Source organism: Schistocerca cancellata, chromosome 9 (genome assembly GCF_023864275.1).
Source record: "Schistocerca cancellata isolate TAMUIC-IGC-003103 chromosome 9, iqSchCanc2.1, whole genome shotgun sequence".
NCBI classification, from domain to species: domain Eukaryota; kingdom Metazoa; phylum Arthropoda; class Insecta; order Orthoptera; family Acrididae; genus Schistocerca; species Schistocerca cancellata.
In genome coordinates, this window is record NC_064634.1 from 485,356,090 (window position 1) to 485,374,668 (window position 18,579).

The 18,579-nt window shown below is 43.2% G+C and overlaps 1 protein-coding gene across 2 annotated transcripts in view; it reads left to right on the plus strand.

The window, feature by feature from the left end:
* The window catches only part of LOC126100485 (fatty acyl-CoA reductase 1-like), a 501,954-nt gene that overhangs the window by 439,587 nt on the left and 43,788 nt on the right, over positions 1-18,579 (plus strand). For both annotated transcript variants that reach the window (XM_049911091.1, XM_049911092.1), the window contains exon 6: positions 16,922-17,114. In XM_049911091.1, coding sequence (XP_049767048.1) covers positions 16,922-17,114 — 193 coding nt within the window. The remainder of the gene's footprint in view (positions 1-16,921; positions 17,115-18,579) is intronic.

Genomic DNA, 18,579 nt, shown 5'->3' on the forward strand with positions numbered 1-18,579 from the left:
CTGCAAAACCACAGGCTCAACGGAATCGAAATTTAAGTTTCTGGAATGCATCCTGTTCTTATTTGGTCCAAACAAAAGGCACATTCTTCCGGCGCAAACGAAACAACGGAGTCGCGTTATGGGCTGCGTTGAGTAGAAACCAGGTGTAATATGTCATTTTCCCAAGACTGCAGTTCCGTCACGTTCCACGGGGCGGGGAGCTCCCGGATGACCAGCTACTGTGAGTCAAGGGGATGAACGCCTCGACTCTTAAGAACATGGGTGAAATTGAAAGAACTTGAATAACGGCACGAAGGTTACTGATATGTTTCTGCGGTGTACGTCCTGACAGCCTGAATAGGAGCAACAACACCATTGCCTTGTTATTCTTCAAACTCACTTGCAACTTTGTCTCTAAGAGCGCGAGGGACAGGACACTCCCGGAAAGCTAAGGTTTCGCGTTGTCCTTCATTGGCATGTGAGCCACAAAATTATTTTCTCAGTCTAGTACTTCAGAAAATAAATCAGGAAACTCCGCAATCATTTGAGTAACACTGTCTTTTAGGCTGAAAACAGAAACAGAATGTATATTGTCCTGAATACGAAGACCAAACAAACAAAAAGAATGTAACACAAAAATACATTCAGTCTCGTGAGCAGAAAATGTAAATGTCTCTATTCTGGTGTGAGACTGGAATGTTTCAGTTAAACTCAGTGTACCAAGCAGTGGAATATCCTGGCATTTATAAGCTGTAAGTTAGGTGCAAGATTTTGTCAACTGCGACTTCCCGTACTGTTCATAAGTGGCGCAATTAAACAACGTAACGGAAGCGGCAGTGTCCAACTGAAGTCGCACAAAGCATCCATGAATGGCTAAATTCACAAATAGTTTGACCGTCGTTGCACAACACTTGGATACGGTGAAGGCACATCCTGAATTTGGTCATTATTAGTACTAGTAGCCGGTGTAGAAGAAACTACATTCAGTGAGTGTGTGGAGTTCTTTTCCTGTTGTAAGCACATAGGCTGTATAATGAGAGACCCGAATAACTTAGAATCCAAGATCAGAGCCTTGCGCATGCCCAAGTTCAGAGCTGCAGGGTTCAGAACTCTAGCGGTATGTGGAGCTTCAAATTGGTGTTTATATCGTCGAATAGAAGCAATGTAATAGTTAGCATACAGTCGAGATTCATTGAAAATTAACTCATCGTATCATTTCTTTTGAAAAATCATTATTCGAGGACGTTTAAAAGGTTGAAATATAAGAACTCCACGTAGGTCGCATTACTACGATGACGAACTTTTCAGCGCGCCCGCAGACAGCGGAACTGTTACTGTGAGTTCAGTGACTATAGGACCGTGGAATTCAATAGTCGGAAAATTGCCTTGAAGTTTGCGTTGAACGTCTCAAAGTATGTAAATGAAATAAGAGTTTTCACGACAAGATAGGTTCACGACACAATGAAATGCTAGGTTTTTAGTTCGATTTTGTACCAAAAGCCATACACCTGAAAATATATGTTGACGAAACTTCTTCCAAAATTATCGACAGTCGCCAACTAACTGCGGATTCTATGCATAAAAACGGAGAAGTCGGCAAGGTGTCTATCACTTATGCAGGTCTTGGCCTTAGGGCAATCAGAATTTTCCATGTTCTATTTGAAGTAACTTCTGATCAGTTTCGGAAGACACTTGACTGTTACAGAACGGTTTTGCACGTAACGTCTGAAAAATTGACCCAAAATAAGTTAACTACAGTCTCTAGACAAACTTTGGATGGCATCCAAGCTACGACACGAAATGTAAGTGATGTTCTTAATCCATCGACCTCAGAATATAACATTTTCCTCGAGACTATACGAGCTAAACAAAAGGTAATCACCAGACTTATGACCCAGCAGAATAATGAGTACAACAACCAGGCCTCTTTACAGATCTATATTGAGAACTATTTTACTGAGCTGTTCACAGAACCGGAAACTATTGACATTGCACGGGGTAACATGGTACATAACATAGCATCAACCGTTACGCTGGTGGACAAATTGACATTGGTTGAAGGTATAACGTCCGTGGAAATAGAAGAAACAACTACTGGTGGCCCAAAACAATAAGTGGCTGGCTTAGATTGCTGCCAATTGAATTTTATACCCATTGCTGGCACTTGATTGGTGCAAAACTTACTAAGGTATTAAGTGCATTACACTCCAACCAAAGTTTTCCTCCGGAGTTCACAGAAGGTTTAATAGTGCTTATATAAAAAAATGCTTCCCTATGCCACCCTGTTGAGTTATCGACCAATCACACTGTTGAATTCAGACATCAAATTATTCACGTGCATAATGAATAATAAAATGAAACCTATACTCCCGCGAGTGATTGGGCATTATCAGTCAAGTGCTGTGACCGGACGCTCGATGCTAACTACACTAGCAGAATGCAGAGACATTACGTATCCTTCGTGGCTCTGTAAAACCAAAAGAGCCATAGCATTTCTTGCTTTCGGTACGGCGTTCGATAGAGTGAATCACGACTTCTTGCTTCTAGTGATTAGAAGTATGGGATTTAACGATGCCTTTCTGCGAATACTTCAAACATACATACGCGGAGCACACTCCAGATGAATAGTTGATGGCCAAATAGCGAAGCCTGTCCACATAAGGCGGGCGATAAGAGAGGGGTCCACTGTAAGCGACCTTATACATAAGTTTTGTGGAGTCACTTTTAAAACAGTTCTACATCGAATTGCCAGGTTTATGCATTTTCGACAACAAAACTGTTTGTCACGCCTATGCAGGCATCATTGCAATAGTCACAAACGACCATGATATACAAGTAGCCTAACTCATTATACGCGAAAATATCAATGCTACTGGTGCACAATTAAATTGAAATAAATCTCAGCTCTTACTACTAGGACCGCGGCGAGATCACATTCAGATCGCTTGTCTCCAACAGACGGACGCAAGAAAACACTTGGGCTTTATTATCACAGCAGACCCCAAATCCATCATGAAGCGAAATCGACAAGAAAAGCTCAGCACAGTACGTGCTGCCTATGCTGGCAGAAATTTACACAGAAAGTGCATCTAGTAAACAGTTACATTTACACTAGACTGTATAATGTAGAATCAACCTTTCCGATACCTAATGACATTGCTAAACGTGTTTTAGTCTGTACGGTCTGGTACATTTGGAGGGGGAACCTTTTTTGAAGTACCATTCACAACCATGGAGTTAGTGCGTCACCAAGGAGGATTAGGACTCAGGGATGTACAGCCACAATGCATCGCGTTGTTGATCGGCAGTACGGGAAGAACTTTGCAAAATAATCAAAATACAATTATCAAATAATTGTTTTCGCGCTTAGCACTGCCAGTACAGAATGTACCGATAACAATAGGGATGATAAATTCTCATCTAATTCATATACGAAACGTCTCCTTACAATTGAGCTACAATGAAGCACATTATCTCCTTCAATGCGTCTTCAGTACTGTCAAATTTTACGTAGGGCTCATGAACGGAACCAAGTAGAACATAAATATCCCCGCCAAAAGTGGACACAAATCTGGAAAAATATTCACGGTCCTTGGCTAGGAACCAGTATAAGTGCATTAAGGTACGGTATTCTGAATGAAACGAGCAGTCTTCAGTTGTGTGAGCTACAGAGGTGCAACTATATACACACTTCAGACTTCTTAATAGGTCTCTCCACTGCAATTAACATTTGAGTCGACGTACTAGTTAAGTGACAAGCACATCAAGACTCCCATATATGAAGCAAAAGTGCCAGATTTTATTTCCTTTACTTGACGTCTTAGTTTAAAAATTCAGGAGATTTGTGTATATGCACCTCTTTTGTTTATTTCACTTTACGTTAAGATTTCCAAAGAGACATATGTTGTTAGGCGCGGTTTCATTGAAGACGGAAAAGCACTGAAGTAATTATTGCTCAAGAATCATTCATACGGCAACAACCATATCCTCCTTGTATACAGAAATATAAACTTCATTATCACGAATTGATTTCAATTTCGCTTTATCGTTCCAGTTAATCACACAGAAGATATTGTTTTGGAAATCAGGAAGACTGACAGACATCCGTTATCATTAGACAGCCATGCGGTAGCGGCGTTGACGATACACACGTCGACGAGGCATAGTGCTTCAATGCTGTTGCAGGTAGAGCTCACAGCAGAATGGTTCCGCTGGCGAGCACTGCCCGCTTATATACAGAGCGAGTGACCTTGGTTACGTAACGCGCTGATAACGGACTTAGATCTGCGCGCACCAGCCGGAGTGTGTTATCCCGGAAGCGCGCTATAGTCGTTCTAGCAGCGCGCGCCGCCGGTGCGTCCGGGACCTGGCTCCGAGCCGAGTCGAGCGGGTTGCGTCACCCACTCGCTAGGCGCTCAGCGGGCAGTGCAGCACTATGCTTTAGAATGTTTTCAAATTGTTGCATCCTTGAGCCCCCGGTTCGTGATGTACGACTAGCGGTTACAGAGGTCAAGCATCACACTTTATTAATAATTATAGTACAAAGTAATATCTCCAGTTAGAGTTACATTTTCAGGAGCTACTCGACAGGTATGGGGGAAGCATCGTGGCCAGGCAGCGGAATTCTCGACCCCTGCCCTCTATGCCTCCACCTCTCTAGTGCTGATGAGCAGCCGAGAAGAAAAAGTACATTGATCTTATTTCCTTAGTTCCAAGGTAAAAAAGAAAGAAAAATAATAGAGAAAGAGTGGGTTGGCCGACGCTTTACGAACGTAAAGGACTAGCGTTCGAATCAAACTGTAAACAACCGTCATTTTTTTTCTTTTCCTTATACCTGTGCTGATAATATTTTAAACATTAATTCACCAAAAATTATAGAGTTGTAGGCTTTTCTGGGTTCCACATTCTTTCAAAAGATTCCATTATATAATAGCCTAATCTATAAACAAACAGATAAATGGTCGCAGTAAAAATATTGGAATGGGAAGTATTTATTTGTAATTAAGTCGACCGCCAGCTGGTGTCTCTATAGTTTTCAGCTAAGAGAATCGTATCACCTGACTGACACATTTTTCTAAGTCCTTAAGCACAGTTTACTCGACCAAGTGGATGTGCCTTCCAGTATCTGCTGTTTCCAGTACATTGCTCGTTCTTCAACATCGGTGGCCTATTCGACAGTTACGCTAGTAAGAAGAGGTCGGTAGATCCTTGGTAGCCCGCCAGCCTACTGAACTGATATGTGTTATACGCATCGGATCTCACTGCAGTCTTGTTTTTGTTATTAGTTTTATAGCGCGTCGCAAATACTTCGTGCTTTATTTACTATTTGTTATTAAATTATATTTTCTTCATTTTACGTTTTTCAGAATTCTCTTCAGCAAATTACAAATTCATCTGCTGAGAATTCTGCCAGCAGCTGAAACATGCGGTCATGCAAGCAATCATTGTATGAAAAGACAAATTATGTTTTGGGAATTTCATATCTAAAAATAACCTTTCTTGGAAGGTAATATTATCTGACTCCCATAACAATAAAAATAATCATCCTTAGAGAGTGATATCCACTTGGTCTCCGATAAAACAACAAATAATCTTCCGTGGACTGTGACATTCATCTATCTTTCCATAAGAAAAAAACAAATAATATAGTAGCATTTAGATTTGTGTTTTGAAATTAATATCGGTGGGCTAATAAATATGTAGCCCACTTCCACAAAAATTAAATAAAATAAAATGAAGAGTAGGCTATGTGTAGCTTCAGTATTTTGTCTACATGCCATTGGCATCAAGGACAGCTAGGATGATTCGAGGCATAGAATTTGCAAGTCTCTCGAAAAAATCCTCATCCATGGTAATTCTTTCCCATGAACAATGAACCAAATCCCATATAGCAGTCACGGCTACCGCAGGTGAGTCTGACAAATTGTATCACAGAGTTTTCATCAACTGAGCCCATACCTGCTCTCTGGGACTGAGATCATTCGGCTTTCGAGGCCACAGAAAGTATTGACTAATATTCTCCCTCGTTTGAACCTATGAACCCTAATGCTAGTGTGTGCTGGATAATAATCATGCTGGTAAGTGAGACGGCCTCCGGGGTGCGAATGTCGATCTCCAATGTGATTACATTTTGAAGGAAATGTTCACAGCATGCCGAATTTAACTTGCCTTGGATACGTTTCAAGGTTTCTGCACAAATGTAAGGCATTTCACACTTATGTGTCCGCTTATAGCACGTGTGGCGACGAAGTGCGCGTCATATCGTTGCGAATTTGTGCGGTAAACAAGAGCAGCACCTTTGCTCGTGGTTTCAGTCGTGCACTCGTCGTGGAAAATGACTTTCCTCCAGTCGACATCTTCCCACGAACTCACATTTGCCAGTCTATCTACGGCTTGTTCGTCTGTCAACAGTTCTTTGATAAAAGCACGGCGGGACTTAATTCTATCTTTCTTTGATCATGCGAGAGCAGTTTTCGATAAGCCTCGGAAATGTGAAGCTCTCATTAGGCCCCAGATGATTGGCAAAGGACCGTTCTGGTCCGCCCTGGCCAATTCTTCATCGTCCGCCCTGGTCTTTCAGGTATAGGAGGTCTCTCTCGCTCAGTATTATCTTTAAATCGTCTAATCCATCTCCTTGCTGTGGACCATCAACGCCATAACGACGTCCTGCGTCAGATGCACCGTTTTCAGAGAGAGCAGTTATTTGCTCACGAATATTCAAGCAGACCTGTGACGTATGCCAATTACCTGATATATTTCTCTTAACTAAGACCTGTAGAGACACCAGCTGGCGGTTGAAGCAATTACAAATAAATACGTCCATTTCCAATATTTTTTATGACCATTTGTCTGTTTGTTTGGAGATTAGAGTACTATAAAACGGAATCTTGAAAGAATGTGGAACCTTTTAAAGCTCACACTGCACAATTTGTAGCGAATCAAGGCTTAAAATATAACCTGCACAGGTGTAAATAAAAAAGTTACAGTAAACTCCAATTAGATTCGGCCACTAATGCTTTAGTTCGTATACCATCAGCCTATCCACTGAGCCACTCAAGCAGATGTGAAGCGATCGTCGTTGTAGTAATTCTACAGATGTGGAGTTCTTATATTTCTACTGTTTATACGTGCTCGAAAACTAATTTGCAAAAGAAACTATATGATGAGTTAAATTGCATTGAATCTCGACATATGCTGTATACCAACTATTATATTGCTTCTATTTGACGATGTAAACAGCAAGCTGAAGCTCCATAGAGCGCTTGAGTTGTGAACACTGGAACTTCTGAACTAGGGCATGCGTAATGCTATGTCCTTGAACTTTAAATTATCCGGACAGGTAAATATGTTTGTCTCTCAATGCACATGACACGGCTTTCGGTAAGGAAAGCAAGTAGTGTTGAACAAAGGATAAATTTGTGTTTTATGATTGGAAAAAGCGGGGACAGGATTTCACAGCAGGCGTATGCACTGACACTTTTTTACGATGCCCAAAGCGCTGTGGTCTGTTCGCGCGTGGTGGTCGGTTGCCAAGCCATACCTGTAAGTCACTTTGCATTACACTGCAGACGGGAGCAACGTCGAAGTTTCCCACGAATTTGTTCACAAATCCTGCTCTCAGGCACACTGTGCGTAACTGCAACACGAATTATTGTGTCGCTATAGTACTGACCACGGGTATATTGAAAACGACATGTGACCCATTGACGGTATGTCTATTCTTCAAATAGTAGCAAATCCAGCCTACTAGTCGTTAATAACTTCTGAGGGAGGTGGAAGGTTCCAGCGACAAGAAATAAGAAAGTTTCACAGCACCTTCCACTTGATGTTTAGGACAATGAGAGTCGAACTGTGCGTAGTAGTATTCTTTCCATTCCTCTCGTTGTTCATCAAAAGCTCGGAACGGTGCAATGCGTCGAGGCGCAGCATCAACTGCAACATCTGTTGATTCTGGAACTGAATGAAATACGTTAGATCAAAGCCAGCAGCAACAGAGGGCATAGGCGCAGCTGGTGTAGGAGGCGGGTTAGAGGCTATGATAACACGAGGAGCGCTGCAACAAAGTAATTATGCACAAATAGCGAAAACATTGTGGCCAGTCTGCAGTAAAGAAAACAATTAGTAGCAATGCGCCTCTGAAAGTAAAGAGAGAAATATTAGTGACGCGCTTTAACAGAATGGTGAAGTGCGAAGACAGTGTTGGTTCTCGAATCCTCGTCACGAGATGTTATGTCGGCCAATGTGGGAGGCAACAGTGAGACACAAATAAGGAAGGGGAGAACTTTCGATGGCCGGTAGCAGGAATCCAAAACGATCTGTACATAACGCTTCAGGATTAAAGCTACGCCGGCCGCGGTCGCCGTGCGGTTTTAGGCGCTTCAGTCCGGAACCCCGTGACTGCTACGGTCGCAGGTTCGAATCCTGCCTCGGACATGGATGTGTGTGATGTCCTTAGGTTAGTTAGGTTTAAGTAGTTCTAAGTTCTGGGGGACTGATGACCTCAGATGTTAAGTCTCATCGTGCTCAGAGCCATTTGAACCATTAAAGCTACACTTTATTTCTGAATCTTATCTTCTTGTGCCTCCTACATGCGTTTACATTACTCGCTACTGGTACTCACAGAATACATGCTAAGTATCGGAGTCCTATAACTCAGTCGAAGTGTGTGACCGGATCGGAGACGACCATCTGTGGCCGGTTGATTGAGTCAGTGTTGACAGGGGGCGCTAGACTCTTGTTTCCCTGGAGGTGGGGCACTGCCCACTGTTCCTATTTGCGCACGGGTCAGCAACTAGGGCTAGGAGGGGATATTAGACATATAGAAAGAATGGTGCACGAATTGTCACAGATTTGTTTGAGCCATTGGAGTGTGTAACGGAGACGCTGAAGAAACAGACCAGTGGCTTCAAGACCGACGCAAACTTACCCATGAAAGATCGTAATTTATATTTCAGTTTCCAACTTTAAACAACGAATCTACGGATGTACTACAGTTTCTGTCTTCTAGGAATTGCTAAGACACGATTAGATCAATGAGAGCACTCACAGAAGCGATTAGCACGCACTCGATTCGGGAATCGAATGTTGGTCAAATATGATTGTGATCCCATGCTGAGGTGCTAACCTTATGTAGCTGTTCAAAACGATATCCTGTTACGCAATGGAAACTTGGGGGACGAGGGGACGTGTGTGAGGAGGGGGAGCTATATTCCTTTAATTCCCTTTTTATAAATTATTCTGTTGTTTTGTGGAAATTTACTGTGGTGTGTATGTATGGAAGGTGGTGTTAGCTACTAGAGAAAACAGTATTCGTTTAAATCCCTTCTGTAATAGATAGCATGGGACATATAAAAGTGGCCCAGACGAGTGGATACGATCTGTGGCACCAATGATAGAGGAGGAAGCGACCCACAGTTACTTCCAACAGGACGGAACAACTGCACATACAGCTGGCCGAGCCTTGGAGCACACTTACACAATCTTCAAGGCTGACAGAGTTGTTAGCAGACGTCAGTCCCTCCCTTGGCTTAGCTGGCCATCCAGGTGATTACTCTGTGTGGGGAGCCCTCAAGTCTACAGTGTACCACAACAAGCCTCGCAGTCTTCGATAACTGCAGCAGTGGTGAGAGTGCAGCAATTTCAGCAGTCCAGCTTCGATGCGCCTTCAACAACTTACTCATCAGGTGCCAGCAGATGACTGGTGGTCACTTTCAACATATGCTGCACTAAGATTAGTGCTGTAGTTTCTTTCCTGTGCTATGTTACTTTGTGCCCTGGAACGCTGTTCCATGAGCTATTTTTATTTGCCCCCATCTTGTTTTACGGCTTAGTTGCATGACATTTATTGCACTTTATAAGTTAGAGAGAGGGTGTCAACTAGAATGAGATTTTCACTCTACAGCGGAGTGTGCGCTGATATGAAACTTCCTGGCAGATTAAAACTGTGTGCCCGACCGAGACTCGAACTCGGGACCTTTGCCTTCCACGGGCAAGTGCTCTACCATCTGAGCTACTGAAGCACGACTCACGCCCGGTACTCACAGCTTTACTTCTGCCAGTACCTCGTCTCCTACCTTCGAAACTTTACAGAAGCTCTCCTGCGAACCTTGGAGAACTAGCACTCCTGAAAGAAAGCATATTGCGGAGACATGGCTTAGCCACAGCCTGGGGGGTGTTTCCAGAATGAGATTTTCACTCTGCAGCGGAGTGTGCGCTGATATGAAACTTCCTGGCAGATTAAAACTGTGTGCCCGACCGAGACTCGAACACGGGATCTTTGTTTGATTCTCGGTCGGGCACACAGTTTTAATCTACCAGGAAGTTTCAGGGTGTCAACTATTTTGTAAATACAGTATTTCTCTCATTCCCTCAGTAATATAAGGTTCTTCCTGGATATTTCGAGAGGATTTCATATATATGATGCCAGATACTGGGTAAAACGGCATTTCTTTCGTTTCCTCTGCAATATAATGACGTTTCCCCAAGAATCTGAATCCCCCCTACTAGCTAACATTCTCTTAAGGACTTTCATTATAAATATACACTAAACACTTTTCTAGCAAAACGTATAACATTTGTTACAAAGAAAGCGATTGTTTATCATATTAAAAATCCTAATATTTACCTGGATACCAGACACAAAAAAAATGGTTCAAATGTCTCTGAGCACTATGGGACTGAACATCTGAGGTCATCAGTCCGCTAGAACTTAGAACTACTTAAACCTAAGTAACCTGACATCATACACATCCATGCCTGAGGCAGGATTCGAACCTGTGACCGTAGCGGTCGCGCGGTTCCGGACTGAAGCACCTAGAACCTCTCGGCCACAGCGGCCGGCCAGACACAAGATCTGCAAAGTCTGATAATTCACGTTTTCCTTAAATAATATACAATTTTCCGCGGCTGCATAAATATGGAGTTTGACTACGAAGGGCGAAATGAATGGTGAACTTATTACCAAAATTAGCGGTGTACGAGCAAAATTATATGCCTCGGAGACCAGGTCTGAATGCATAATGGTCAGAGAAAAGTATGTAAAAAGTCTTTCCATACTGGGTTAGCCATCTATGATGACTGGGAATGTGAGTTGAATTCAGAAGTTAAAACAGCTGTGCAGAATGCACTTCAATGAAAGTCAATACAGTGTCGACTATTAAATAACACAAAGCTTGACTAAATATCCCGATTTATGCTGCATACAACATTTCCTATCTCTCTGTAACGTTTACTTTATGAACTAACATCATTATAATATAATACAGGGGGAATGATAGGAATGCACAGTCCCCCAATTGTCGATATCCCCAGTAACTCACATCACCTCTCTCATTTATGCACCATAGTAGATTGTGGGACAACAACATTGTGATGTGTTATAGAGGTAGTAAAAGAAATGCATTTTTCAGCTCATGTTTCCATTGTGAAACAACAGAAGACGACATTGTTTGAACCGCAAGATGAAATTAGTACCTAGCTTTGGAGCTCTATAATGTCTGAGTGACTTTGGTATCACATGAAATACTGAGTAATTTAGACATGAGAATTGTTGGTTTACTTTGAGAATTCTTGTCCACCAGTGCACTTCAGCTTGTAAGTTACATCAGCAGTAGCGCTAATGAGTACTGTGAAATGTTTCAAAACCAGTTATTATGTAATTTGGTGAATTTAATATGTGGAATTAAGATCGAACTTTGATTATCAACTAACCTACGCTGAAGCGCCAAAGAAACAGTTGTAAGTTTGGGTATTCAAATACATGCAGAATACGGTGCTGCGGCCGGCAACGCCTATATAATAAGTGTCTGGCGCGATTGTTAGATCGATTACGGCTGATACAATGACAGGTTATCAAGATTTAAGCGAGTTTGAACATGGTGCTATAGTCGGCGAGCAATCGATAGGAGACAGCATCTCCGAGTTAGCGATGAAGTGGGGATTTTCACGTACGACCATTTCACGAGTGTACCGTGCATACCAGGAGTCAGGTAAAACATCAGATCTCCGACATCACTGCGGTTAGAAGAAGATCCTGCAAGAGCGGGACCAACGACGACTGAAGAGAATCGTTCGGCGTAACAGAAGTGCAACCCTTCCATAAAATTGCTGTAGATTTCAACGCTGGGACATCACAAATGTCAGCATGCGAAGGATTCAACGAAACATCGATATGGGCTTTCGGACCCAAAGACCCACTCCTGTATCGATGATGACTGCACGACACAAATCTTTACGTCTCGTTTGAGGCCGTCAACACCGACATTCGACTGTCGGTGACTGGAAACATGTTGCCTAAGAGGACGAGTCTCGTTTAAAATTGTATCGAGCGGATGGACGTGTACTGGTGTGGACAATCAAGGTTCGATCTTAATACCACATATAAAATCACCAAATTACATGAATACATAGACCCTAAAAGTAAGCAGGATACTATTCAAGTTTATGGAGGACCTGTAATGCTGTTGAGAGTGTGCAGTTGGAGTGATATGGGACCCCTGACATGTCTAGATACGACTCTGACAGGTGACACGTATTTTAGCATCCTGTCCGATCACCTGTATCCATTCGTATCCATTGAGCAGTCCGAGTATTTTGGCAGTTCCAGCAGCACAATACCCAAACGTTCAGAATTACTACAGATAGGCTCCAGGAACACTCTTCTGAGTTTAAACGTTTCCGCTGGCCATCAAACTCCCCAGACGTGAACATTGGTATGGCTTGCAACGTGCTGTTCAAAAGAGCTCAACCACCTCGTAGTCTTACGGATGTATGGACAGCCCCGCAGGATTCGCGGTGTCAGTTCCCTGTAGCACTACTTCATAAATTAGTCGAGTCCTATGCCACGTCATGTTGCGCCACTTCTACGTGCTCGTGGGGGCCCAACAAGAAGTTAGACAGGTGTACCGGCTTTTTTTGGCTCTTCAGTCTATAATTTATTTCCGTGGTGTCCATAACCAAGCTGCGAGGAGTTTAAAAACACATACAGAGAACCACGATGTAAAAATACATAATTAGAAAGCCTACTGTGCTTTCAGATTGTAATACAACATCTGGAGTTGGTCACTAACAATTTTTGTTTATCCTTGAAGCATTTATCAGTGGTGGTAACCGAAAATCAATATGTATTTTATTTTAATTTTATAGAACAATTCGTTTATGACAGCAGTGTCATTCGTGTTTTGTACCCATAATCTGAGAAATTTTGAGAAGTAATAGAATTTTATCTTTCTACACTCCTGGAAATGGAAAAAAGAACACATTGACACCGGTGTGTCAGACCCACCATACTTCCTCCGGACACTGCGAGAGGGCTGTACAAGCAATGATCACACGCACGGCACAGCGGACACACCAGGAACCGCGGTGTTGGCCGTCGAATGGCGCTAGCTGCGCAGCATTTGTGCACCGCCGCCGTTAGTGTCAGCCAGTTTGCCGTGGCATACGGAGCTCCATCGCAGTCTTTAACACTGGTAGCATGCCGCGACAGCGTGGACGTGAACCGTATGTGCAGTTGACGGACTTTGAGCGAGGGCGTATAGTGGGCATGCGGGAGGCCGGGTGGACGTACCGCCGAATTGCTCAACACGTGGGGCGTGAGGTCTCCACAGTACATCGATGTGGTCGCCAGTAGTCGGCGGAAGGTGCACGTGCCCGTCGACCTGGGACCGGACCGCAGCGACGCACGGATGCACGCCAAGACCGTAGGATCCTACGCAGTGCCGTAGGGGACCGCATCGCCACTTCCCAGCAAATTAGGGACACTGTTGCTCCTGGGGTATCGGCGAGGACCATTCGCAACCGTCTCCATGAAGCTGGGCTACGGTCCCGCACACCGTTAGGCCGTCTTCCGCTCACGCCCCAACATCGTGCAGTCCGCCTCCAGTGGTGTCGCGACAGGCGTGATTGGAGGGACGAATGGAGACGTGTCGTCTTCAGCGATGAGAGTCGCTTCTGCCTTGGTGCCAATGATGGTCGTATGCGTGTTTGGCGCCGTGCAGGTGAGCGCCACAATCAGGACTGCATACGACCGAGGCACACAGGGCCAACACCCGGCATCATGGTGTGGGGAGCGATCTCCTACACTGGCCGTACACCACTGGTGATCGTCGAGGGGACACTGAATAGTGCACGGTACATCCAAACCGTCATCGAACCCATCGTTCTACCATTCCTAGACCGGCAAGGGAACTTGCTGTTCCAACAGGACAATGCACGTCCGCATGTATCCCGTGCCACCGAACGTGCTCTAGAAGGTGTAAGTCAACTACCCTGGCCAGCAAGATCTCCGGATCTGTCCCCCATTGAGCATGTTTGGGACTGGATGAAGCGTCGTCTCACGCGGTCTGCACGTCCAGCACAAACGCTGGTCCAACTGAGGCGCCAGGTGGAAATGGCATGGCAAGCCGTTCCACAGGACTACATCCAGCATCTCTACGATCGTCTCCATGGGAGAATAGCAGCCTGCATTGCTGCGAAAGGTGGATACACACTGTACTAGTGCCGACATTGTGCATGCTCTGTTGCCTGTGTCTATGTGCCTGTGGTTCTGTCAGTGTGATCATGTGATGTATCTGACTCCAGGAATGTGTCAATAAAGTTTCCCCTTCCTGGGACAATGAATTCACGGTGTTCTTATTTCAATTTCCAGGAGTGTATAAAGTTCGGTTCATTGATTGCAATGAGATGTTACCTGCATATTTCGATAAGTAACCTGAACGTCCACCCTACTTGATAATTGGTAATTTTATTTCAGTGGCAAAGACACTATTTGTGAGATATCGACTTTTCATCTCTGTCTGTTGCACCATCATGGTGGTCTTTGATTCATCTCTGTCTTGTTAGAGCAACATCTTAGCTCATGTTGTGTGTAAACATAGGAGAAATATGTACTTCTAGTTTTACATCGCAATGATATAAAATCTCGTCAAAACAACTACTTCCTTACTAAAATCGTGTTTCGTCATTTACTTTGACATTTTCTTGACTAGGCCCAATCATTTCTACAAAATAGTAATAATTGTCAACCAGTATCATAGCTTACATTTTTATAGCGCAGAAGATGCTATATGAAATTCCTCTCACCTAAATTTGTGCTTCAAAAGAGGAAACATTAATGAAATACTTACCAAGCCATCAACTGATGCCAGCTCGTTCTGTGAACTGTCAATAACATACCTCAGATTGAAACAACACCATTATACAGGGTGTACACTTTAAGTTGACAAACAAGAATAACTCGAAAAATAAGCTTCACACCAAAAAATGTGTAGAATCCAAAGTTGATTATTTTCGAGGGGTACATCCGCTGGTGCTAAAATTAGCCCGCCACCCCAGCCCCCTGGGAGTGTGGTGGGAGGCAACTTTAAAATTTCAAATGGAACCCCCGTTTTTTATTGCAGAATCAGATTCTACATAAAAAACTACGTACATTTTGTCTTAAGCATTTGTTCAGATTCTTGGTAGTTGGCGCTGTCATTCAAGAAAATCCATTTCTCAATTTTGCTCGGAAAATTGTTACGTATAAATAAATTATACTTATTTACTTCTTAAATTTTGATTCGTTAAAACTAATGATGATGATGATGATGATGATGATGATGAAAACTAAAACTTTCCCTCTCTCCCAATGGGGTTGGGTTTGAGAGAGAGGAATTAGAATTTTACAACTGTTGACCGAAATATTAATTTTTTCTGCAGATTCATAATGGGGCAACATTTGTAAAACTTGTACTACTGCTAATATACATGTTATAAAAATGTGTGTGTATCTGTGTGTATATGGATGTATGTGCGGATTTTCCACATTTGCTCCTAAACCACTGGACTGAATTCAGCCACACTTATTACACATACTGCCTACCAACAAGCAACAATCGCTGTGCATGTAAGAACCACCTACCTATCATAGTGAAGGAGATATGACGTCATAAACACTGAGACGCACGAGAAACTGCCGCATCGTGCATGATGTTTATATTTATTACTCTTTTCCATTAACTCTATTCGCAACATATTTCGCTGACAGTATTAAACATATGCCGCTGAGTGCACCTACAAAATTGTTTCATTATAGAACACAAAAATTGATAGGATGACATAAACAATTAAATGAGTGAAAAAATCCCGCATCATGCATGAATTTTGAATACATTCATTCCTTACTTCTGAGACACTCCTACAGTCGAGTCAACTTAAGGAAATACCTGACACCTGGCAGCCATTTTGCCATCTTTCAATTGCCAGGCGCAAGCGGCTGTAGGCGAAAACTATACCTGTATACAGAGGTATGAAGAGGCGTTGCCATGGAGACGTTTACAAAACGCGTTATAGACACGCAATGCAGCTGCCCCAGTGTACAGAAACTGTCCGAAATCATGTTTCTTATTTTGGATGATTGACTCATTTGTCCATTATGCTTATTTATTTGTACGAATGTTTCATAATCTCAAAGGGGTTTCCACAGACAAATATAAATGAATTTTTTTCGGCACTTTAATACAAACACAGATCACTTTTTCCGTTTCGAATGGAATACTGGCAACACGAATACCCAGGGGAACGCCAGGTTTCCCTCAGCTAGTATTCGATAAAAATCGCTATTAACTATAAGGTGACTTTCTTATTCTCTGTCAAGAAACTAACCTTTTTTTTTTCCCTCACACTCACTCTCACTACTCAAATGGCGCCTGTCTTCCTTTTCCTGTTTGTTACTTACAGGAATTGGAAGATGGCTGCTGTCCTCAAGTCCCCTACGAGCTTCGAATGTTGACTGTGATCTCTTACGTTTCGTACACGATTGTCCGTCCCTTCGTCAAGTGAAAGAGACGAAAGCCAGCACATAACTTGGAACCATTAGCACTACTAGAGTCTGTAGTAGATAAATTTCGTAGCACAGAAGAATACTTGAAGAAAAAGCTGTTTTGAATAACTTTCTTTCCGACAGTTGGACCAGTCTGGAAAGAGCCGCTAGAAGGCTGGGCAGCGAATATGAATGGACCAATCGGCTTCTTCATAGCTGGTGGAAAAGGCGTGCTGAGGGTTATGATGGCGCGCCTCAACCTCACAGCCGACGTCATACCGGTCGATTACACGGCGAACGCCATCATCATCGTGGCGTGGCATGTTGCAGAGACGAGGTACGCATTACATCGAATTACTATCCTTATGAGCTACTAGATACCATGCTTTATAGCATGCTTTATGCTATCATAGTACCGTTTAAGTCTGCCCTGTTTTATCTTAGGACAGTTGTTGAAACAGCGTAAAGGAAAGGGGAAGTTACTGTCTAATATCCTACAGACGACATGATCGTTGGAGGCCGACTGACCGACTGACTATTTCGTGTCGGCCTACACACGTCACGACCGACTGCGCTCTGTGTTTACTACATTACCCTGTTGTTGTGAACTTAAGGTGTTGTGAACTTAAGATAAAGTTCATATGTTGTACGACATCTCGCTTGGTTTTGCACTGAAACAAACACAGGTGTTTGCCACTACTCTTTTAAAAGTAATGAGGCCAAAATAAATAAAAAGGTCGAGAAGAAACAATTGGCAAAGAACGGCATCAGCGTCCCCTTATGGATCATGGCTTCCTCGACGGAGATAGGAATTTACAATTGAATAACATCGTTCTATAGTGCATTGACTTAGATTGTAGTGACACATTTTTTTCGTCTTGGGTACCAGACTTTCTGCATCTGACCCTGTTGTAACACTTCTGGAATGCTATCATGCACTTGGTCTATGCCCACGAACAACCACCCCTTAATTTAAGGGAACTGTGTGGGTACCATGTACCACTAGAAAGGTGTCAAGGACTTTTTAATCCATGTCACTGAGGATCGTTGCGGTATTGCGTTCCAAACGTGCGCCAACACGATATTAACCAGCTTCTCATTATGTTTCAGCTACTTTCTGACAGTGTATGGTGTGGAACGGAAGCCCTCCTTGAGAACACTCACTGACATTTGGAGGTTAGAGTCTCCTAGAAAGTCAACGGTGATTCTGAAACTTTAAGTATTCCCTGATTAAAGGATAGTGGCTATAGGTGGTTCTAACAAAACGAAACCTCTCGAGACCACAGCGCCCAGTGTTATGGGAATGTTTTGTACCGGCTTGCTTTAATTTAGAGATGTCTGCGTTATATGCTGTGCCCGGGTGCAGAAGGCCACCTTTAGTGAGTACGTCATCAGGTATTTAGAGCTCTGTAGTTCTTGTAAAGCGCCTGTGGAGCACAGGGCTGCAGTGCAGAAGTTGATCTAAGAATCTGACGTGTTAGGTTGCAGAGGGATGTGGGAAATAAAGTGGGTTGATAGGACGACGAATGATGACGGTCTCCAGTGAATCAGCAAAGGAAGCGGTATATGGGAAACAGTGACAAGAAAAAAAGGCTGGAATGACATGATGTGTGTTAGGACATCAAAGAATAAATGCCATGACAATGAAGTGAGGTGTAAAAAAGATGTAGGGGAACACAGAGACTGGAATATATACAATAAGTAATTGAGGGCGTAGGGCGTATCTGCTGCTCTGAAGTAGGGCACTGCTTCCATGGAGCTAAGCCGAATGTGTGGCGCTCGTTCCCAGCACTTGCTGTCCA